The sequence below is a fragment of the Tursiops truncatus genome, chromosome X (genome assembly GCF_011762595.2).
Source record: "Tursiops truncatus isolate mTurTru1 chromosome X, mTurTru1.mat.Y, whole genome shotgun sequence".
Classification (NCBI taxonomy): domain Eukaryota; kingdom Metazoa; phylum Chordata; class Mammalia; order Artiodactyla; family Delphinidae; genus Tursiops; species Tursiops truncatus.
This window is the reverse complement of record NC_047055.1, coordinates 35798047-35823408: the sequence shown is the minus strand read 5'-3', so window position 1 is coordinate 35823408 and position 25362 is coordinate 35798047. Positions and strand designations below refer to the sequence as shown.

Here is a 25362-nt window from a genome sequence, read left to right as displayed (position 1 = left end):
CTAGTAACTGAATCAGAAATATGGCCCAAGCCTCCTGACTGAGTTCAATCACTTCCTTACTGTCTGACCTAAAGAAGTCACAAACGTTTAATACCTTGGGTTATATCTAGCTATAAAACAGGGGGGAGAGAGGACAACAACAACAAAAAGAAGGCTTATATCCCTTAGATTAGAGGCCTACACACCAGAACAAACAAAATCAAAGGGAAAGCAACAAAGTCCTTGGGAAACCTAAATATTCAGTCATTATGAAACAAATATCAAATGAAAGTCCAACAAAGGAGCATCACTCTCCAAAGGAAGTACTCCTGAGGCTGTTACTCCTCACACCTCCATACTGGCTCTGACTTCACTAGCACAGGGCAGACTTCCAGCTCCCCCTGTGAACATGGCTCGCTGCCTGAGAGGCCTGGTTACCTTGTCACAAGTTTAGGTATGACCACTCTAATAATATTGTAAGCTCCTGGATTCCTACCAGTTTCCCTTAAGCACAAGACACACAGGACTAGCACATCATGGGTGGCTGCACTACTAATTTCGCTTGAGTTGAGGTGATAAGACTCCCTCTTTTCATATACAGAACTGTAAATCAGAGCAGTAGGATTTTTTTTAAAAAAAGCTTCCCAAATTTCTAGTTTCTATAGAAACTCTGAAAATACCAGAACCACGAAATGTGTTTGCTTAAGAAAATTTGGGACACTAAAATTGATAGGTGTCCCACAAGAATACTGAATAAAATAATCATAGGTCAATGTTCCAACAAAAGTGAAATGCTAGCCAGTAAATTTTATAGGGAAAAAAGTTCTTTGAAATGGTTTTGGGCAAGAAAGTCTATACTCTCTTTTTTAAAACAAATTTTATTTTATGTTAGAGTATAGTTGATTTACAATGTTGTGTTAGTTTTAGGTGTACAGCAAAGTGATTCAGTTATACATATACATATATCCATTCTTTCTCAGATTCTTTTCCCATATAGATTATTACAGAATACTGAGTTCCCTGTGCTATACAGTAGGTCCTTGTTGATTATCTATTTTTTACATAGTAGTCTGTATATGTTAATCCCAAACTCCTAATTTATATACTCTCTTTTAAAACACAGGTCTCTTAATGCAAATCAAAACTACAATGAGGTTTCACCTCACTCTGGTCAGAATGGCCATCTACAAATAACAAATGCTGGAGAGGGTGTGGAGAAAAGGGAACCCTCCTACACTGCTGGTGGGAATGTAAATTGGTGCAGTTACTATGGAAAATAGTATTGAGGTTCCTCTAAAAACTAAAAATAGAGTTGCCATATGATCCTGCAATCCCACTCCTGGGTATATATCCAGAGAAAACTGTAATTTGAAAAGATACATGCACCCCAATGTTCACAGCAGCACTATTTACAATAGCCAAGACATGGAAGCAACCTAAATGTCCATCGACAGAGGAATGGATAAAGAAGATGTGGTATATATATACAAGGGAATACTACTCAGCCATAAAAAAGAATGAAATAATGCCATTTGCAGCAACATGGATGGCCCTAGAGATTATCATACTAAGTGAAGTAAGTCAGACAGAGGAAGATAAATATCATATATCACTTATATGTGGAATCTAAAAAAATGATACAAATGAACTTATTTACAAAACAGAAACAGACTCACAGACATAGAAAACAAACTTGTGGTTACCAAAGGGGAAAGGGGATGGGGAGGGATAAATTAGGAATTTGGGATTTGCAAATACAAACTACCATATATGAAATAAACAACAAGGTCCTACTGTATAGCACAAGGAACTATATTCAATATCCTGTAATAAGCCATAATGGAAAAGAATATGAAGAAGAATACGTATATATATGTATAAGTGAATCACTCTGCTGTACACCAGAAACACAACATTGTAAATCAACTATACTTCAATTTAAACAAAAAACAAACAATCAAACAAACAAAAAACCATAGGTCTCATTATCTACTGGGTTGATCATCTGTGTCAATCTCTGTATCAGTGTTAAAATGAGAGCTATGAGAGGGTCCACAGTCTCAAAATCATCAACATCTGGACACCATAAGCCTGTGACTCTTTCTTTTTCTATTTATAAAATCAATTTATTCATATACAGGTTTTTTTGGTAACATCTTTATTGGAGTATAATTGCTTTACATTGTTGTGTTAGTTTCTGCTTTATAACAAAGTGAATCAGCTATACGTATACATATATCCCCATATCTCTTCCCTCTTGCATCTCCCTCCCTCCCACCCTCCCTATCCCACCCCTCTAGGTGGTCACAAAGCACCGAGCTGATCTCCCCGTGCTATGCGGCTGCTTCCCACTAGCTATCAATTTTACATCTGGTAGTGTATATATGTCCATGCCACTCTCTCGCTTCCTCCCAGCTTACCCTTCCCCCTCCCCGTGTCCTCAAGTCCATTCTCTATGTCTGCGTCTTTAGTCCTGTCCTGCCCCTAGGTTCTTCAGAACCATTTTTTTTTCAGATGGGAATTTTACTTTTGAAATTATGCCTGGTATAGGCAAATATTTAAGGTGGTCAGCAAACACAAGACACAAGCTAACTGCTGGGCCGAGTGAGGTAGCTCCGAGTTGCTCTGGTCTGGGAGGTTTTTTCCGTGGAAGATCATAGAAGGCATAATCCATACCCAGATAAAACTAAGCACTGGCGGTTAATTTTCTAAAGAAATATTAAGAAATAAATGTAGTCATAATACAGATTGGACACTTGTCTAAGATTGTTACACTACTTAATGCTGGACTATTATAATGCATTAGCATTAAAATTAATGTTTGCAATCTTTTATTTGAAGATGGTTCTTTTAACCATGTATACAACAGCAACCATCCTGTGATTTTCACTGCATTTCAGGGCTTCTCTTCCTTTTGGAATATACAAGTCGACATTTGTACCTAAGGAACCATCTAAATAATCTTGTGGGATTAGCTGTTCATGTTCACTGTACTATACGAACACTGCTCAAAACTCAGTGACCCTGGATGATACCTGGCAATGTTATTTTCTTTGTTAATGGAAATTACTTCAATAGGGGCTGGATTCACTGACTCCCGGAAACTGCCCCTATAGGCAGCTTTGACAGTCTAGGCCAGTCGAGGAAGCCGAAGTGTCACAGGGCACTCCTACACATACTGCAGACGAACACTTGGATAGAATTACACCAGTCTAAGAGTTTCAGAGTTAGGACATCAGTCAGCTACAATATAAAAACAATTCTTCTAAATTGGAATCATGTTCACAAAACATCTGGAAAGTTCCCCAAAGGAGAAAAGATTACCCAGAAGTATTGCTAAATAGATGGAAGAGAAGATGCTGACTTTTATCATAATACAAAATTCAGTCAGTTTCCATCGTCCTAGACAAATTAACAGATGTGCTGTTTACCTTTAAGGAAGCCTGGAATCTATTTTAATTCAGCCTTGAAACCCAGACATTCTTAGGTAATAAGTACAGATATTTAAATTCCATAACAACCATCCAGTGTTTACTAACATTTATTTCTTTATAGATTTCTCATCCACAAAATGTATATTTAGTTAGAAAAGGAATTTTGAGGGTTTAGTTGTACATTAACAAATGTTTCAACATCAATGTTTTTTCAAGCAAGTGTAGCCTATAAAAATTATCTTTTATTTTCTGAGTTTTGCTTTGTGGCATGGGCTAAAAGAAAATAATGATATCAAGGATCTTGTTCCCCTATTTTCCTTATTATGCCTTTATATAAAATAATATATTAAATAATAATACTATCCGATAAAATTATATATATATATATATTTTTTTTTAAAGTGAAGGAGATTAAGAAGTATCAATACAAACTTCCAGTTGCAAAATAAACGAGTCACGGGAATGAAATGTACGGTGTGGGGAATATAGTCGATAATTACCTAATATCTTTGCATGGTGACAGATGGTAACTAGAGTTATCGTGGTGATCGTTTTGAAATGTACAGAAATATCAAATCACTATGTTGTGCAACAGGAACTAACACACTGTTGTAGGACAACTGTACTTCAAAAACAAACTCATAGGAAAGGAGATGAGATTTGTGGCTACCAGAGGTGGGTGTGAGGGGAGGGGGAACTGGATGAAGGCAGTCAAAGGCACAAACTTCCAGTTATAAGATAAATAAGAACCAGGGATGTAATGTACAACATGATAAACATAATCAGCACTGCTGTATGTTATATATGAAAGCTGTTAAGAGAGTAAATCGTAAGAGTTCTCGTCACAAGGAAAAACTTTTTTTTCTTTTCCTTTTATCTATATGAGATGATGGATGTTTACTAAACTTACTGTGGTCACCATTTCATGATATGTGTAAGTCAAGTCATGATGCTGCACACCTTAGACTTAAAAAGTGCTGTATGGCAACTATACCTCAGCAAAACTGGAGGAAAACAGAAGTGAAGTAAGACAATAATACATTAAAGAGGATACTTCACTCTCACTACCGTTGAAAGGAAACAATTTTCAATAAAATTTTAACTTAAAAAATCTTCAAGGCTCAAATTCAGAAAAAAAGATAACCTAAGATTAAAGCCAAAATTACTTTGACATTAAAAATGACTCTTCTACAAGCAATGTGTCAAAAGTATACCTCTTCCCGTGTTGCCTATCACTTGTAATTGTGCCATCTCCCCGTCACAAAAGAAAGAACCTCTGGAGCCATCGTCAACTCTTCCCTTTACCTTACTCCCCACATACAGTCTCATCTTGTTCTTTACATCCTTCCTGCTACTAATCTAATTCAGGCCTGTAGCATCTCTCATTTGGAATATTTAAAATTAGCCTCTGCACTGTTCTGTCTCTCATCTCTATCCTTTTCACTCCATCCGATGTACAAGCAGCCGGAGTCATCCCTAATGATCTTCTTACTCTGCTGAAAATCTTTCAACAGCAACTTAATGCCATTAGAAAAAAAAATCCAGCCCCAGTCTATCATTTTCTCTCCCACTGTTCTCACTGGAGCTCAAGCCACACAGGGTTACTCACTGCTCTCCCCCAAACAACATACACTGTTCCGCCTCCTTGCATTTGGCTCAGGATGTTTTTTGGACACATAATGCATACCCTCTCCACATCCTCACTTTTAAATGTTGAAATGGAGTCATAAATGTCCACAGAGGTTCAGCTTAAATGTCAGTTCTTCTGTAAAACCTTCTACAGTCTGTCCAACCACAGCTAATTCCTCTAACTTCCAGTAGTGTTGCTTATACATCTAAATAGCACTTATGCTTTCTTCCTCATTGTTCTTTTGTGTGTCCATCCATCTCTCTTACAAGACTACAAGCTCATGGAGGGTAGATATCATGCATTGTTCATCTTTGTAGCTCCACAGTACCTGGTACAGTATCATGCTGAGTTAAGTGCTCAATAAATGTGGAATTGAACTGAATAAACCTTATTTCAGCCTGGTGTAATTGAGAAGCAAGACTGCCAGGATTCATAATAAATTCTATCTTTAACTACAGCTGTGCTGTTATAATTGCTGCTTATTTAGAGAAAATACTGAATGCATCTTTCAATCAAGCTTTGAAACTACAGTAACTATTCTAAGTTTGAATTACCTTATTAAGAAAATAAGCAGAACAGTAAGAACACTGAAATCTGTAGTAAAATAACGCCAAGAAAGACCTTTTACTGTAGATTCAGCTGTACAAGTTCAACCAGTAAACCACAAAGGCAGTCTTTTTTTTTTTTTTTTTACCCAGAATATAAAAAGGGCAATATTAAGCATTGCCCTTAATAGCATGAAAACTAGCGAAGAGACACTGGGTACAGCCTTAGTTCTTAATCAGTAAACTGCTCCTTGCTGCAGCTGGATTTAGATCTTCTCCCACTGAAGGGCTGAGTAGATTTGATCCCACTTAATTTCCAAGTCTGACAAAATCACAACTTGGAAGTGGCCTGACTACTGGCAATTGTTAAGCACAGTAAATCCCTTCTCCTTCCACAACTCCCTCAGATGTCCTGCATTCACAACTTTTTTTATACCAGATGTTTTGTTGAAATTAACACATTCCTATCAAATGCATATCAAAAGGACTTCTTTTTTTCCACTGCATTCTATTTAATCCCCAAACTGTTTATTTGTTACACAGACAAGTATTGCATAGTATTTATCGCAGGGGGAATGACAAGGAAAGTCGGGCTCACAGTAGGGTAGGATCCACTCCCTGCGCGAATATTCCCACAGATAATCACAAATGGGAGCCCTTGAGGCATCTCTCAAGGGGACTTTCTTGAACTTGCTAATAAATACAATGATCAAAATGTTGTCGCAATCCCTAGCCCAAACCTTCTTCATTGGCAAAGAGGGGGTGAAGTACTGTTTTGTTTGTTGAATTCAAGTTTTATTTCTATGTCAACACAGCCTTTCTGTGTGGTTTCATCCATTAACAGATTCAAGCATAGTTAACTAGACACTAATAAATGGCACAACGCGAAGACATTACCTGGGATTGCTCACCTCAAACTTTGATCCCCGCAAGGTGTCTGGCCATCACAGAAAGATCATTTCTGACAAACCATCACCCACTAACCCAAACCTTTTTAAGACTAGGAAGTACATGTAAAACTTCCCAGAAATGGCCATCTCCGAGGACTTAAAAAAAAATACCTGGACAGTAGTGCCACTGGGAATAAAATGTCCCTCGTGAAACAATTCTAATAATCAGCCTCGTGGCACCAAATGCTTATAAGTTGCAATTGTGCACTACAGGTAATATACAGGACGTTAAATACCACTCTCATTTCCTTTTTTCAGGCTATTTCTGTTTCTCATTCATCACATTTGTAGAATTAGTATATATGGAAGCACATGTAAAACTTTTATTTCAGTTGTTTCACTTTATAATAGCAAAACTTAGCAGCTGCAACTAGGATACTGAAATATTTTGTCAACCTTGAAAAGCTTCTCATAAGAACTGTGTTCCCATCCTTCATTAAATGACAGCTGATGCAACTGTAAAGCAAATAAGGTGTTAAAAAACTCCTTGAGTTAAAATTATAAATAGAGAACAAAATACAGATATGTCTCACCTTAGGTTATATCTAGGTTCCTAAAAATGAAAGTAAATTGCTTTTGTAAAATAATTTTATTGTCCTATGGTTTACGTGTTCAGAGATGCTTTAATCTTCATTTCCCACTTCCCTTGCATAGGGTCCTAACATTTTCTTTAATTACCTTATGTACCTAAGTAAACAATTATTTCAGTATACTAAGGGAACTCTCTTATTCAAACATTTATTTTGATCTATGCCTAATCCCCCACAGCTACTTAAGGGGTGCAAAGATGTGAAAAATTTAGCCCAGGTCCTCAAGGGACTATCCATCTAGGTAGGGAAGACAATCAGGTAAGAAACTAAGGACACTGCAAGGCAAGATAAAGCAAGTGCTGTAACAGAGGCACCAAGCAGTGTGTAATGAGCACACACAAAAAAGCAGCAGTAACTCTGGGGGTTTGGGGAAAACCCTGGGTGAATCCTTCGGGAAACAGAAGATGGAATCTGCAACGTGAAACTTGACAGCCATGAGCGTTTACTAATTTATTTGCTTTGAAATTTTTCAATTTCCTCTCTGAAAGGTTTTCTTAGTCTTGAACTTAAAATGGGATACACCTAAGGCAAGAGACAGAACAGCAGCAATCAACTCTGACATTAAACAATTCCACAGAATTTCTGCTCTATCATGCCCCCGTCACCCTTTCTTCCCACCTCTTTGGCCTATGACGTAAGCCTACAAATAACACTTAAGTGCCTTGTTTAGCTTCACTGGCATCCCAAAGACTAAATATGTTACTAATTTCTGGGCTAGCATCCCCAAGCCATCTGCTGGTTTCTCCTCCACTGCATCATTAATTTGCCATGTTGCCATGATTGAGTCTCTGGTATGTTGGACCTTGAATATATGAAATGACTTCTTATACTGGCAAAATTCTTGAAAGCCTATTAAGAAACATGTGACATGGACAATGTACCAACCAACACTGCTATTAAGTTTACAATAATTAACAGGCAGTATATGAATATAAATTTTGAAAGGTATTTTCCTGTCAGATTTTAAAATAACCCTCCTGAAAATAGACTTCCAACGATGTATTACTTGTTTTAGACATAGAAAAATTTTTAAACGGATCAGGGGCAAAAACAGAAGATATTCACAAAGCCTGTGGTTCTAAAGTTTTTATTACCATTCACCTCAAAATTTAAAAAAGATAATGCACCCATAAAAGACTTGCATACCATTTTAAAAAATACATTTAAAAAATCTTCCCTGTCTTCCAAATACTCAGATCCCTGAATCCCAGCTACAGTAAGAGAGAGACAAAAACTGGATCGTTTTATTTTTTTAAACCCTATGATTGTAAGAAATCTAAGTTTGGTAAAACTGACATAGTCCATGACCAAATACATACAATTCTTTCCTGAAATTCCTTTTTTATTACTATAAGAAAAATGTCCATCATGGATATATTTGTCCTTCATTTATATAGCTGTTTCTTGTTTTATAAGTTGCCCTAAGGAACTCAAGTTGTAAAAATGAAAACTAAGGCAATAAATTTGGCCTGAATCACCTAGATATTTGGAATATGTTTCCTTAATTATAATTTCCAAGGAACAGACTTATTTCTGACCCCCGAAATGATGTCTCCCTTTTGACTGACTGTTGAGAAGAGCAGAGCCCCTGAAAAGTCACAGTAGATTTCAGTGGGTTATGCCTAACTAGAAACCTAAAGGCTGAACTAGTATTCCATGGAAACTCGCTGATATTAAATGCAAAAATTGCACAGAGAGAGATCAAAGCTTGGGAAGTGTGTATCCCTGAGAGACTGATCAATTCTGATGGCACTATGGGAGTTCAGAACACCAAACTGTACTGACAGGATAGCTGTGAAGAAAAAAGGCACATGAGGGAGACATTGCACTGCAGGATTCTAAAAGGAAAGAGAACTCAGGAGAAGTTGAGTAAGACTGGAATGAACAGGCTGAGGGTGTAAGGGAGATTTCTGGATTCCTGAGTTAAGAAACTGAGTCCCTGAATGAAAAGTTATTTCCTGTGAGCTGAGACCAGGGGATACCAGTTGAGTTAGCAGAACAAACAGCTATAAGAAGCCTTCATGGGAGAAGCGGGAGTGATGTTACTGGAGGGGAACAGTATAGCAATGTGGTTGGGAACACAGACTTTGACAGAATCAGGTTCAAATTCAGGTACTGTCATGTAAATATTAGCTGTCATTCAGCAAGTCACTCAACCTCTCTAAGCCCCGGTTTTCCCTAACTGTAATATGTGAAATACCTTCAACTTCACGTTGTTGAAAAGATTAAATGAGGTAACTTATATAAAATACTTAGGACAGGTCCAGCACACGCACAAAAATAGAAGTTATTATTGTGCTTAGGAAATATAACTAGTAGTATGTTGGAGGCATGTTTTGAAAAAATATGGAAATCTAAGATATGAGCAAACTTCATATATATATGAGTTTGTGTGTGTGTGTGTGTGTGTGTGTGTGTGTATATATATATGTTTTGCTTCGGGCTTCTCAATACACATATCCTACTACACCTGTAGTTTTGGTTGAATAGCTCCAAGGGCATTCTTCACTTTACAGAAATATGCCAAAAACTTGACCCAAGGCAGATAACTTGACGGTGAGATGTTACATTACAAAATGATTATTTTATTACAGGCTGCCTTGAAACTGTATGCTTCTTAACATAAAACTAAAATAAATAAATTTACATACTTTTATGGATCCCTTCTATCGTGGAAATTGTAGTGACAGTCTCCCTGGTGATGTCAGAGGACCTGTGTTCTAACTCCAACACAATTTTGTGTGATAAATTGTTGGGGGCACTAAAAGTTCTAGTGCCAGTTCTATCTCAGAATCTGTGGACTCTCTGGCCCAGCCAATTCCAGAAGTCTAATGTAGGCAGTGAGAGAAGATGCGGTGGCAGCAGCTTCAAAGGTTTCAATAAGGGGCCAGTTAAAATCGTTAAAATTGTTATGAGTGGGTGGATGGGAGTAAAGCTGTGTATCTTACCACTCCTAAACTTCTAAAGACTCAGCCATTACTCAGAGGGCAAGTTTAACCACTGCTGGTTAATGTGGCTTTCTATAAAGGATAAAGTGCTAAATACAGGCAATCTTTGACTCCTGGCACTTCAACTATAGCTATGTGGTAACGGGAGCTGTGGTGGTGGGTTTAGAGGTGTTTGAGAATGAAATGACTACTTAACTGGTAGTGAGTTCCAAGTCAGTGGAGAGTTTCAGATAGAAGCTAGATGCTCATTTCTTGGGATACTTTAAAGTACCTGATAGGGGTTGGACTAAGATGACTTCTAAGGATGTCTTCCAGCTATATGGTTCCATGGTGAGCATCAACTCAATCACTTATAGCACTTATAACAAGAGATTGACCTTATGTTAACCTGCTTTCTAAAGTGTACTGGGTACACTGTCCCCTGGCTCAGTCTAACTCCAAGTGGCCTTAAACTACCCCTCTCACTACCAATCAGCATCGGCAACTCCTACCAGCTCAAGCACACTGGCAGCAAGAGAAGTTGACAAACCTAAGCTAACAGAAGTAGACAGAAAGGGAAAAGAGTAAAAATGGTTCTCGGGATCGAGGAAAGTTGCTACAAAGTCATGAGCCTGGTTTCTGTTGATTTGCTTTGATGTGGCTTGCTAAACTACTGCTGAGAGCAATTTCAAAAGGGAGAGACAAACATGTAAAGCTAATCATTACAATCCAATATATTAAGTGTTATAATAGAGGCCTGAACAAAGTGCTATGAGAACACAGAGACGGACCAGCTTGGCTGGGGAGTGTCTAGGAAATCTCAGAGGAAGTAATGAGCAAGCTGAGTCTTGAAGGATGAGTAGGAGTTGACTGGCTGGAAATGGAGAGAGGTGTGGTTGGCAGAGAAAAAAAAATGTTCAAAGCCAGAGAGACACAAAAGACTACACTTGGCAAGTGGCGAATAACTGTGCATGGCTGGAGTGTGAGGTTAGGGTCTCTGATGCTGTGCTTTTTAAGAAGGATGGGAATAGGAGACGGGGGGGAGAGGCAGGGGCAGACAAAGGATGGTGGCACTTTAGAACATTAACTTTATTCTGAGTGAAATACAGGCTTTGAAATGACTCTAATTTTACTCTAGACAAGATGGGTAGACAGAGGGGGCGCTTCTTGTCTCGGGTATAAGGATTAACAATAACTGAGGAGAGTTTAGTCATGCCGGTGGGTACGTCTGTGCCCATATTGGCTGATGGGGTAACTGAGCTGCTCTGAGCAGTAACAAAAGCTATGAAGAGGACGATGCAACAGCATGGGAGGGCACAGACGCTTAGACAGTAGACACACACCTTAGTGAGCTGATACATGAGGCACAGGAACATCTCAATACACCAGAGATGACAACCTTCAAAGGCAGCCTTTTCAAAAAAATGTCTTTTAAAAAGAGCAATTACATTTTATAACATGTCTTTATAACCTTATGAATTTAACAGTCATCCTTTCACCACTGAAGTGCTTAGGAGTTGCTTTAGCTGAAATCCACTGTCATCTGGGATGACTCCCATCCCTAGCCACTACTCTTTATTAGAGGTGGAAATTCAGGAAAAAGGAACTAAGACACAATTTCTCCAGGCTGCTCTGAGGCCAGGGATCCAACCAGAGATCTCCCCTTTTGTCCATAGCAATTTTCAGGCCTGTTGAAACCCAACCTGTGTTCTCAGTCCCACCGCTACTCCAAAGAGCTCTTTTTCCAACGTCACATTGGCTCTCTTCAGAGAGCTTGTGAAAAGAAACTAACATTTTTAACATTCTCTTAGTTTTCTTTGAGATTCAAAGCAATTATTATTAGACTTACTATTAACTACTTCAGAGACAGCTCAGTTTGGGGTACTCCAAATGCAGCATGTTTCATATGCTGAGACAATGCTGAGGTTTGGGGTGTGGTACTGGATCATCCACATGCTCTTACCTGAGGCCCCTTATAATCCACTGCCCAGGGTCTAGGGTGCAGGCTGTGAGTCAGAGCAAAACAAAGTGAAGTGGTCCAAATGGGGATTAAACCTGTGACCTCATTAGCAGTGGAAGTCTAACCACAGTGTATGGTTATTTACTGCTCTTCATAATATTGCAATGCAGCTCCACTCATTTAAAAGGTTTATTAGCAGGCTTCTCCCTACCTAGGTAAGCAAATCAATCCCCCTTAGCCAAAGAGCAACAGAAGGCCATCTTAGAAGAATGGCTTAGGTTTAAAGCAGACTGAAGAATTTTCTTTTTTGTGGTACGCAGGCCTCTCACTGCTGTGGCCTCTCCCACTGCGGAGCACAGGCTCCGGACGCGCAGGCTGTGGCCATGGCTCACGGGCCCAGCCACTCCGCGGCATGTGGGATCTTCCCGGACCGGGGCACGAACCCGTGTCCCCTGCATCGGCAGGCGGACTCTCAACCACTGCACCACCAGGGAAGCCCAGCCTGAAGAATTTTTAAGAGAGATCCTCTTTCCTCCCATCTTTAGTGAAGTGGTAACCTTTTAAATCAGCTTTGTGGAACATATAAGTCAGTCCTGAAAGTAGCCGGGTGTAGGGACGGGACGTTGAGTTCTGGGCAATCCCTTTAATTAAAGCTTCTGAAGGATTTATTTTATGGCTTTTTCTGATCTTCTCTTTCACCACTAGAAAGGACACAAGAGTTGGCACGTCAATGAATAAATGTTAAAAATGAGGCTTAAATATGGGATATAACCTGCTAACCTAATTTGAATGATGAAGCCTATACTTTCGATTATTTACAAGATAGCTTCGTGAGCTGAAGTAAAATTGTAAAACTAATAGAAAAGTTTTCTGAACATGAGACCAACTGTAAATCTATACTTTATGAATCTAATGTACTCTCTTCACTTTTAAATTTTAAACATACTAAAAATGTACATTTGATATTAACAATAATTAGAGCTACATTCTCAATAGAAGGTGTTAAATACCAATTTTCACCTTTAAAAATCCTTAGCACCTATGAAATTCTTATTCCAGTAGAACTTTTTTTAAGTTACCATTTGTCCCTGCCTACTTTATTTGTTATATAGTATGGGTGTTTTAATTTACTTTGTTAACAAGAAGCAGCTCAGAAAATGTAGCTCTTTAGAACAAGACATACTGAATGTTTACTCTTTATTTAAAAAGTGAGAGAGAATGTAAAAAAATCTGGAAATTGTTTCTAAGACAAATATATTTATAATGCAAGATAAAGGGCTAACAAGTGTTTAGGCTTTAAAGAACACCAAATTGTTATCAATAACGAAAAGGAAATGTTTTCCAAAGTCTACTACTTTGGATATCCACGTATGAGGTAGTTGAAAGTTTTGGGGAAGGGCAAAGATCACAGAGGAGGGCTGTTTCTTTTGCCTTTTAAGGAAATCTTTTAAAAAGCATTTGCTCATGCTCATAAAATAATAGCTGAAAATTTAATATTAAATTGCTGCACAAAAACCTCAACATTCAATTATTTTAGAGTACTCAAATTACTAGCAACATTGTCCCCTAGAGTGGTAAGAGTATATTATTTGCATGATATTCTAGAATGAACAGCCGCCTTGAGCATATATTGGTGTGAGCATCTTATTCTTCCAGAACACTAAGACACAAATCTGTTCTCTTGTTCGTTCAGGCCCCAATGACTCAAATACTTCAGACATTTATAAGTAGACCCAATATTTATTTTTTAAATGTTCAGACAAAAGTAAATATATTGTTAAATGCCTATGGTATGATTTTAGACCACATCTAATATGATAATAATTTCATACAATTTTGTGTTCTAACTTATCTTTACCACTTCATCCTTCATCAGAAAAAATGAAGAATATCTCAAGCAATGATTCTCAGGAAAGGAGGTAGATATCAGTTTACTGGACTGACACAAAATATGAATTTATTTTAATGGGACAAGAGGAAAGTGGAATCTAAACTGTTAACTTTTAATTTTCTTCATTTGCCACGCATCAGGCTATAATCCAACTGGTTCTAGATATTCTTTGGTGAAGAGTGTGTGTGTGGGTACTCTGTTTCTGAGGTTTTATTTTTTTCCATAGCAAGTTCATTCCGCCTCCCTTCAAAATACGTGTTAGTAAAATCTCTCAAAACACCCAATACCTTGTATGTGGTCACTTTGATGATAATAATTTTCGCACATCCCTGTAATCTGGACTTTTTTTTTGTCCACGTAGGATAAAAACAAACCAAAAAGTGGTATAAAGTGTTCTGCTTTTACTCAAAGTGAAGTAGGGATGGACCAAATAAAATAATTTCATAAATTGCTTTAAATACATTTCTGCTTTTATTACAGATGTAGAATATCTGTTCATCCATTATCACCACCTCTGACTTTTGGCAAAAGTCACTCTCTACCTAGGACTGTAATTATTTATATAGCTTATCTCTCCTACTACATCATAAACTCCTAAGGCAAAATTTAGACTAGATTTACAGGATGAACTGTTTAAACATAATTAAAGGGAGAAAGAGCAAAGGGGTAAGGTTTAGAGTTAGATGTAAGAATAGGGTCGCAGCCTCATAGCACTGGGAGATCAGCTCGGTGCTTTGTGATCGCCTGGAGGGGTGGGATGGGGAGGGTGGGAGGGAGGGAGACGCAAGAGGGAGGAGATATGGGAAAGTATGTGTATATATAGCTGATTCATTTTGTTGTAGGGCGGAAACTAGCGCACCATTGTAAAGCAATTATACTCCAATAAAGATGTTAAAAAAAAAAAAAAGAATAGGGTCAATTTCCTGTAGTTTACCCTCTCCTTATGAAACACAGAAACCAAGAGCTCTGACAGGGCAAAAACCCATTTTCAGCTTCTCTCACACCTTCACCTTTTTCAGATGGCGTTTTCTGATTTTCTACCCAAAGGCATTGTGCCTGTGGCTCTTAATCAAAGCAGCATAGGGATTCCAAGTAGAGACTCTGAAAATCTGAAAGATGTGATAAGGAACTAGAATCTGATATACTCACTACACTTAATTTCTGTGGCAGTAGGTGCTATATGAATTCAGATAATTCTCTGTAACTCAGGAGTCATCACCCATACTGGGAATGGTTCTTGCTCTTTGGTTTCTCCTGGCCAGTTTTTGGCCACATCTCTGCACATTAGCACAACCACGGGATAATGAAGGAGTGCATTAACTAGTGGCTAAAATCAAGATTCCAGGACTCCACAGATTATATTTAGCTGTGCTATTCTATGGATAATTTCGAGTAAGAGGCATGTAACAATCTAGGTTCCAAACTACACCTCAAATTAAATGCTTATGAAATCTGACAAACACTTAATTTCTCATTTGGTAATTTATACACTGAAACTAACAAATTAGGTATACCTTTTAGGACTCAAGCCATGCCACCTTTTGTAAAAGGCAACAAAATGTAGATTGTAAATTAAGATAATTAATTTTGCATAGTGTTTTTGACAGATCTAATTTCTCTCTCCAAAAAGCATATTTTAGCCAGGAGCCTTGCCGCAGACACTTGCCAAAAACAGTCTGGCCTTAACATCTCCAGAATGAGCTTCGCTGACAAGAGTGTACAGTCAGAAGTGAGTGACTCATGTACAGCTTTTCTTTTCATAAGAAAAATCAATCCGGCTGATATTACCGTGAGGAGTAGGGGGAGCTGGCTTAAACTAATTATTCACAGTGAGCCAAGTCTAGTTACCTAAAATAATCAAGAAAAAGAATAATCACAAAATAGTCCGCCCTGAGGCGGAAAATATAATTATGCTGCTTTCAGTGGTTTTAAACTCGTACTGCTTTAGAAAAATGCCAGATTACAACACCAAAATATAAAAGCAAACTTGGTTTACAATGAATCTAGTTACCCAAAAGTACCCAATCTAGCCAGGACCTTTGAAAGTAATAAAGTAGGTCTGTTAGCTATTTGCAGTATCCCCAAAAGCCTAATAGTAAGTGAACATTTGTAACATGTAAACAAACAATCATCCTCTCTCCCTCATCCCCCCCTACACACACACACACACACACACACACACACACACACACCCTTACCTCACTCTCACACACACAAAAAAACACATCACCTTTTATGTGGTCACCCTATTCCCTAGAAAGAACAAACCTCCCTTACTATTTTCTCAGAATTAAGCAGTGCAACAAAGTGGCATAGTTCTGAATCAAGCTCCAGACACTGCCTGCACCTGCATAATTATTTCACTGCCAAGACGGCTAAGAACAACCAAGTAAAGGGGGAAGAAAGGAAAGACAGTCTTTTAAGCGTGATGATAGGCCATATCCCTGTTTGATGAAATAAGAACACATCTATCAATCACTTACATATTCTAGAAAAAGTACTATCAACTTGAATTTACATAAAGAAATAGACCTAATACAATGGAATATTACTCAGCCATAAAAAGAAACGAAATTGAGATATTTGTAGTGAGGTGGATGGACCTAGAGTCTGTCACACAGAGTGAAGTAAGTCAGAAAAAGAAAAACAAATACCGTATGCTAACACATATACAGGGAATCTAAGAAAAGGTCATGAAGAACCTAGGGGTAATACGGGAATAAAGACACAGACCTACTAGAGAATGGACTTGAGGATACGGGGAGGGGGAAGGGTAAGCTGTGACAAAGTGAGAGAGTGGCATGGACATATATACACTACCAAACGTAAGGTAGATAGCTAGTGGGAAGCAGCCACATAGCACAGGGAGATCAGCTCGGTGCTTTGTGACCACCTAGAGGGGTGGGATAGGGAGGGTGGGAGGGAGGGAGACGCAAGAAGGAAGAGATATGGGAACATATGTATATATATAACTGATTCACTCTGTTATAAAGCAGAAACTAACACACCATTGTAAAGCAATTATACTCCAATAAAGATATTTTAAAAAAAGAGAAAGAAATAGACCTACACTTCACTGGAAAATTATTAACCAAGATTTTAAGGAATTTTCTTTGACTGAGATGTTTGTGTTCGTCTATATTAACTGTAATTCTCCTCTTTAGAAAACTATATAATCTAAGTACTAAAAAAGAGGAAACAAATTTGTCTTTGCTTTCTAACATGTAAAAGCCACTAATGCAACTAGCTTGATGAGTACTAGAAATTATTCTTTTTCAAGTGGGACAAAGAATATTTCTACCTTGAAGTTTTGACCACTAATAAATACACTAATCTGTGAACTTTAATTTCACCATGGATAAACTTCTATCAATAATTCTGAGCTCTCCATCCTGCTTCTTATTTGCTATAATCTTTCCTGCTTTTACTCAGGTCAAGGAAATAATAGTCTATTTAATAGTTCAATGTGGTAATTGTCACAAAGTTTTCCTGCTACCTACACAGAAACTATGTATTTTTACAATTGGGAGAAATCCTCAGCCTACTTATAAGGTCTTATTCCAGTCTACAATAAATCAAAATTTCAATTAGGAGAACATAAAACTTGACTATGACAAGTATTTTCATTTTAAAACAGTATATTTATACATAAAAACTTAATCCAGGATAGGCATTTCATTTAAAAAGTACCTGGTCATTTTTTACATTTAGGTTTTAGAGATTAAGGGACCACAAACAAACTAGATCATTATCCTCTATAAAATGGTTAGCTTTTTAAAAAAGAAAGGGTACTCATACGGATTTTTGCGTGCCCATGTCCATAGTAGCATTATGTGCAATAGTCAAAAAGTAGAAGCCACCCAAGTTTCCATGCATGGATGAATGGACAAACAAAATGTGGTAGATACATACAGTGGAATATTATTCAGCCTTAAAAAGGAAGGAAATTCTAACGCATGCTACAACACGGATGCACCTTGAAGACATTATGCCAAATGAAAATGAGCCAGTCACAAAAGGACACGTACTGTATGATTCCACTTTTGTGAAGCACCTAGAAGAGTTAAATTCATAGAGACAAAGTAGAAGGATGGCTGTCGGGCTGGGGGAAGGGGAAATGGGGAGTTAGTGTTTCGTGGGTACAGAGTTTCGGTTGGGGAAAATGAAAAAGCTCTGGAGATTTATGGTGGATGGTTGCACATCATTGTGAATGTACTTAGGGCCACAGAATTATACACTTAAAATTGGTTAAAGTGGTAAATGTTATGGTATGCATATTTTACAATAAAAAATAAAGAGTATAGCTGGGTAACGTTATGAAAACTGAATAATAATCTATCTAGTCACAGATGAAGACAGCGAGTAACCAGATATCCTAATTTTTTTTAAAACGACACCTATACCTGATGAGTCTTTAATTTCACTGTTTATTTTTTGTTTTGCTCTCTCCTTCCCTTTTATCCCAAATACCCTAAGTTCATTTGATTCCATTTATAAGTTTTATGATTTATAGGTTTTAAGACCAGACTCCAAGAATCACCACTATTATGTTCGGAAGAATTGTATTCCTCTTGAAGTCTAATTCATTATTTACATGTAGCCAAAGAACACAATTTCATACCATACAGTAGTACATTTTTGTAATAAGCATTATCCTTTTCTACAGTATTAATCCAAGTCAATTTTCTTCTGACTAGTCTATGCAACCCTGAGTTATATACTCTTTATGATCCCATCTATGGCTTTTCTGGAATTTAAAATAATGTTCTAAAATTTCAGTCTTAACTGCTAACTAGAATTTTTGAAGAATTATTGACCCATGATTAAACAATTTATAGGAACCTGCTTTCAAGTTCATTATTTTCACCATGAAGCTACAAAACATATATTCTCAGAAAATTTTATTTTATCTTATCTTAAATGTAGTAGTTAAGAGCTTGAACTTTGCAGTCAGATGGCCTGGGTTTGAATCCTGTTTCTACCACTAACTAGATGTGTGAGCGGGTGTACTAGTTAAATTATCTAAATCTCAGTTTCCTCATTTTTATAATGTGGATATTAATACCTAAGAGTTGTTGTTAGGAACCATGCATATAAAGGCTCCTCTGCAGTGTCTGACATGTAGTAACTTCTTAGTAAATGGTAGCTATTAATACCACTAATAACAACAGCATGTAGAAATGATAAGTGCCCTATGGGACTGAAAAACATTATACTGCAACTTTTTTAAATGATGCCACAGTTTTGACTCTAAAATGAATCCAGAAAAAAGAGCAACTGTATATTTTAAGACTTGTTTTCTTTGTTCGTCTCTTCCAAATAACTTCATTCTTATTATCATATTAAGCAAAAGAAATGAAGCCAAACAAAAATGAGAAGACCAGGTACATATATGTGTATATACACACACAAACACACATATCTCTCTAATGTGCTGTATACAATTTCAGGAAATTGTAGAGAAACATGGGGGAAAAAGCTGAAAAGTAAACAGGAAGAGCCATAGACTACACCTGTATATGTACAAATACAAATACAAATGTAGGCAAATTTCTAAGTCCAACTATTTGAATGATTCATTCAGAATCATATTATTGTCAGAAAAAATATACTATAATTCTTCTGGTAATTGCCCTAGGAGACAGATTCACAAGTCCAGAAAAACTGGATATTTTCACCCCTTTTTATCCATGTAGGCAAAAGAATTTCGTATTTTAAGTAAAAACAAATTGCTACTATAGTTACTACTACTAAGGATTTCTAAAGTATATAATATTTGATACTGGGATTTCTGCCACAATTTCACTTGAAAGTACAAAGGTTTTCTATACTATCAATTCAGGCTCCCCAACTATAAAGAAAAATGGAAATTTTATAACATACTTCTGTTTCTGAAAATGTGTTCCTTGGAGCACTAATGGCATAAGACACGAGGGTGGAAGGATAAAAGGGTTCTGTAGTCAAAGAAGTCTGGGAAATGCTGCATTCCGTATCCCTCAGAGATTCACCACACTATTAACATAAAAGGTTCTGAGAAACCCTGCAGTGAGCAGAGCTGTTTAAATTTCTTTAACTCGTGTTCCCAAAATTTATTTGGCCGTAGAACTCTTTTTTCAAGCAATACCAAGGAAGTGGTATTCCTCATAACAACTTATTTTAGGAAATATATAATAAATTGCCTTTGATTAGCTATTTAAAATGTAATTTCATATGCACCTGTCGTGGCAGAATTTGCTAAAGTCCCAAAATGAGTCCACGGTACTTCGTGTCAGGGAAAAAAAAATCTAACACGCCTAGACTTATAACTGTACTATCTTTAGTAAGTTGTAGTTATTTCCAGAATGTGTGTTTCAACCCCCTTTCTGCCTAATTATTATTTAATCAAGTCCAAACACCCCATTTCTAATACCTGTGAAAATCTAAGAATGAACATGACCCTCCAAGCCTTTCCTTTTCTTTCTGGGCTTCAGTGTAAGCTAAGAAAATCCTGTAGCTGTGAGCTACGTCTTCAAATATAAGAATACTAAACTCAGTTGCCAGCATTTTATTAACTGGTGCTATGAGCAGCATTTGTGCAATTCTATAGTAAAATAATGAATCTTCCACAACATTAATCCTGAAGCAAAGCAGTGACTGATTATTACTTCATTCCCCTGACATCTCCCTAATACTCCTATTAAGTATGTAGAACAAAGTACTATAATTACTACTTTATCTATTGGAGATTGAGCAACTTGCCACAAGTACCAATAGTCAGCAGGGACCAATTTCTTGTTGGACAGACACTGTGCATATTACAACTATAGAAACTGTATCAGATAATCACCCTGAAATATGAACAAAAACAGGAAATTCCTTTGCTAATAGCTTATTATTTAAGGAATTTTCCTCTTTTGAAATAATTTTGGAACACAATTTGTTAGAAATCTAAACTTGAACCAAAAAAATCTGATGGCATGCTAGATAGCTTTTTGTGAGTTCAGAAATTAAGAACAAAGTCTTAACAACTGTAATGAGGCATTCATTACTTTGTCCTTGTGTTGGATGAAACAAAATAAGTAAGCTGCAATTAATTCTGGGTAAAGTGTGAATGTGAATGATTATGCTGCCAGGCTGTTGCATCACTTTCTTCTTAGGTTCTCCCTTCAATTCCAAAAGTACATAAAAGTGTAACAAAATGTGTGAGATGGAACAGACATCAACAATTTTTTTAAAGCCTAACAAAGAAGACACAATGACTATTATTATGGAAATAATACATTGAAGTAACCCATAGATATTTGGTCATTGATTTTCAAGTTATACAAAATAAGATGGCCACTGAAAGAAAAAAAAAAAACACTTTAAGACATCTATGGCAGAATACACGTAATCACAGTATTTTATGTTATGATAATATATATCAATAACATTTTATCAGAGACAAGGCAAATGGTCGAAGAGAAGAAAAAAGTCTGACATGAAAGAAGTCAAGAATGTTGACAGTTCAGGAAAGAAAAAGGAGTTAAAGTATCAGGTTCAAGTTTCTTAAGTTTTTTTCTTTTTTTTTTTAAATGTAGAAGCAGAGGTAACAAAAATTGGTCTTCACCTGGTAAGTGTGTACTCCCTGAGTCCTGAATGCAAATTCATGGCAGAAAAAGTACCTATGCATCCACGCAATCTTTTGTCTCGACCAATCTTCCATGTTACAAACAGTGGGCTGTAATGGAAGATAAAAATAGGGTAAATCAATCAATTCAATTAAAAGAAGTATTTGTTGAATATTTACTATATCAAGCTTAGGTGCCTGAGCTATAAAGACCAGAAGACAGGCCCTCGGGGGCTTAGCATGTAGCCCAGTAGGACTGCATTTAGCAACAATTATAGCTATGCTGTATTGAATGTATTCTATATGTCAGAAAGCCCAATAAATGGTCTTAACGGATTATCTATGTTAATCCTCATCAACAACTCTAGGAGGCTGATACTATTACTAACATTCCTATCTTACAGATGAGGCAGTCCCACAGTTAATACATCATGAAGTAGGAACTCAAACCTGGCCAATCTTGACTACAGAGCCATTACTACCTCATTCCTCATTTAAACCTCAAGTCACTGATTGATTCCTAAGTCTAGTCTAGAAAATCAGGGGAAAAAATAAACAGATTTAATAAATACTTACTGAATGTATGGGGGGGGGTGGTGTACAAAGCACTGTGAAAGGTGCTACTGGAGATACACAGTTGCCTAAAACATAGTCTTTGCTCTCTGGGAGCCAGTACAGGAGGAGGGCATGTTCACAGCTAACTAACGTACAGGAGGAGGGCATGTTCACAGCTAACTAACACAAGGCAAAAGGAAGTAAGTGCTATAAGCCATGTCCAAAATGCCATAAATTAAGCTGCTGGGATAGGAGAAAATTTTAGTGAGTTTGTTCATCTTCAGCTTGGCCTAGAAGAACGAGTAGGGTTTGGAGAGGTGAAGGACAACAGCAAATATTAACAAAGTAATACTCTGAAACCAGAAAGTTTATCTTAATTTTCAGATAAAATTATTGCCAACAAATACAATCATCAAACATCAAAATATCAATTATAATAAAATGGCAACAAGAAAATAATTTAGTTGTTTTGACTGTTGTTGTTTTAAGAAGGGTAATATAGTTTTAAATGAAGTTTAATACAGTAGATGTCTGGATTCTGCAGCAAAGCACTGATAGTCTCAATTAATGGTTATGTTTAAAAGCAATTCGTTTCTAAACTGAAGCAACTTTGTCAGATTTTATGAAATAAATTAATTTATACATTTTAGGACATTTTGTAAAAAGATTAATACCCTACAGTTGGGGATGGTTCCTGTTAATATGAGTATTCACAGTATTACTGGTAAAATATAATACATTTCTGCTTTCTAAAAATTAAAATTTTGGGGGGATATACCATATGTCATATATCTCTTATAATATGCTGTTAAGTTGGAGAACACATTCTTTATTTAAAGTACTCTCTAATCAGTCATCAGCAGTTAGGGAAAAAGTTCAAGTACTTCAATCACCCACCTTGAACATTTAAATTATGCTGTGTTCTGACAAGTAACCACAATGGCAGACAGGTTCCCAAATAAATAATGCAAACCAGGGAACAGTACTAAGAATTACCTCCTTCCAAGAGCCAAATGCCCAGAGGCATTGAAAAAGATGACTAAGTACAAGGCCAAGTTTTGTCAATGTTAGTATTCACATGCTGGATGACCGACACTAAAGGCCCTAAAATAAAAAGCAAAAGGTAAATTCCAGGGTTTTTTGTTTTTGTTTTGCTTTCTACATCATATATACTATCTTATAACCTGAGACAAGATTCTAATGCTCCAGCTGAAATTTATCTCTAATTGCTCCTGACTAGTAGTTGATCAGGAAGATAAGTATTAGATGGGATCACTTTCTCACCAATTCTTCTATTACTCATACAAATACTAGTATCCTAAAATTCACACACGTTATCTTTAAAGATGAATTTCACCTCTTCATTTTTCACCTTCTGATTTGGTAGAGTCAACGTCAGCAACCAGTAAATGGACAGTAAGAGGTCAATCCTTGCCCATAGCAATGCCTATACAAAAGAGCTGTGTGTAAGACACGTCCCTTGGCAGATTCAGAACAAAGTGAATTGTACTGTAACATATATATCTATAACATGTCTTTAAAATTCCATTGATGGTTTCTCAATAACACAGAACTAAGTTGTATATTCTCTTCCTCAGTGACTTGAGTGGAAACCTAAAAGTATGAGTGAATTCATTTCCTATCAAAACATGGAAGTCATTTACAAGTACTTTACCTTCAATCCTCTTGTTTATCCCACTAAAATAGATATGTACGCCATTCTTACTATAATCCTGTCTATTCAAGCAAACATTCAAAATTTGTAGAGTAAATAAAAAAAGAACACCATTAAACACTACACTATGAAATGTGTTGGAGGGCATTCAAACACATAGTGGGAGAAATTATACACAGTTTCTTATTAGGCTACGCTATGACTGATGAAGGGATGATTCACTCAGAGGGTAGGGTGCTAGAGGATAAGCTGCATTTTGCCAGGCGCTCGTGGCCTGCATTTTGCCAGGCACTCCATAATAAGATGTAAAAGTACACAACACTTTCAGGGACCAGGATGTAGTCTGCCAGTCTTGATAACTTGTTATTGTCTCTTCCAGATTTAACATTCTATGAATTTTAGGCACTGTTGAGTATATGTTCTCAAGAGCCCTCATAAGAGGTAGAGCAGATACAGAATCATCTGTACTCTCCCTGTTCCTTACCTGCCCCAGGAAACATCCTCTTTGGGGGTTGGTATTGCAGGGAAGTATCTGTGTCAAAGATGGGAGGGATTGCTACTTGACAACCCCACTGTGTTTAGGACAGATGCCTGAAGATGGAAGAAATCAGACTTTTAGTAGACAGAATAAAACTATTCCTTCAAAATCTGGGACTCTAATTTTTCATTTGCAAATGCCCATCCAATGTCTTTTATAAAGAACATGTATATGGAAATTAAAAAAACCCAAAATATCTAAAAGCAATACTTAATGGGGAAAAGAACTTAGGAAGTTAAGCATTTTAAAGTAGACTGAAACAGAATAAACACCACGGAGCATGAGAGATTGTATCTTGTGTGTGATAACTACTTTACACAGGGCAATGGTTATGGGAACATTCAATACATATCATCTAAACATAGCAACAAAGGTTTTTCTTTTCCCAACACACAGAGGGAAGAAATAGGCAATTTCATTCTTAAATGTTGTTATTAAAACATGTATGAGTTCACAAAAGGACATAAGACATCAGCATAATCAGAGACAGATCAAAGTAGAAAAAGGGATTTGAGCCTGTTGAGAGGAGCTGATTACTCAATGACGAGGAAATAAGGAAAACAGTTCATAGTAAGACAAAAAGTGAATGTTTTTGGAAAATACTTTTACCGTATGGTTTGAGGCTACCTATATATATTGAAGAAATACTACAAACCAGAAAGGGGCTCAAAATGAAATGAAATATTAATGGAAATGTTTATCTGAAGGTAACCAGACATAGCTTTTTAAGGAATTTTCCCACTTCTGAACAGTTTGTGCCACTATGTTCTGAGAAATGTTTGGAGGAAAGTAAACTCTCTCCATTTTTCCAAGCCTGTAGACAGGAACAGGAAATAACCACCTAATCTAGGTAAATCTTCCCTGCCAACTGGCAGCCAGTACTATCAGGTCAATAGTAGCTCTCAGGGGAAATGTAGTTGCACGGAATCAGCAAAAGTCCAGAAAAGCAATGTAAGTCTGAGCAGGATACTCCCCAGTCTAAGCTGCATGCCACTTCCTGTGCCCCCCTTCTGAGACTATTCTACTGATGCAGACCAGGAAAGATTAGAAATATGTTTGTGGGAGAGGGGTACAACTATGAAAAAGGTGTATTTACTTAA

At 37.0% G+C, this 25362-nt stretch overlaps 1 protein-coding gene across 5 annotated transcripts in view; it reads right to left on the bottom strand.

Moving 5' to 3' along the window:
• Positions 1–25362, bottom strand: part of AMMECR1 (AMMECR nuclear protein 1) — a 107113-nt gene that overhangs the window by 33885 nt on the left and 47866 nt on the right. For 4 of the 5 annotated variants that reach the window (XR_002179285.3, XR_002179284.3, XM_033849841.2 and 1 more), the window contains exon 2: positions 21495–21605. The exons of the other annotated variant lie outside the window; for it this stretch is intronic. Coding sequence is in view for 2 of the 4 variants with exons in the window: in XM_033849841.2 (XP_033705732.1) it covers positions 21495–21605 (111 nt within the window). In the remaining 2 variants the exon portion in view is untranslated. The remainder of the gene's footprint in view (positions 1–21494; positions 21606–25362) is intronic. 5 annotated transcript variants of the gene reach the window in all.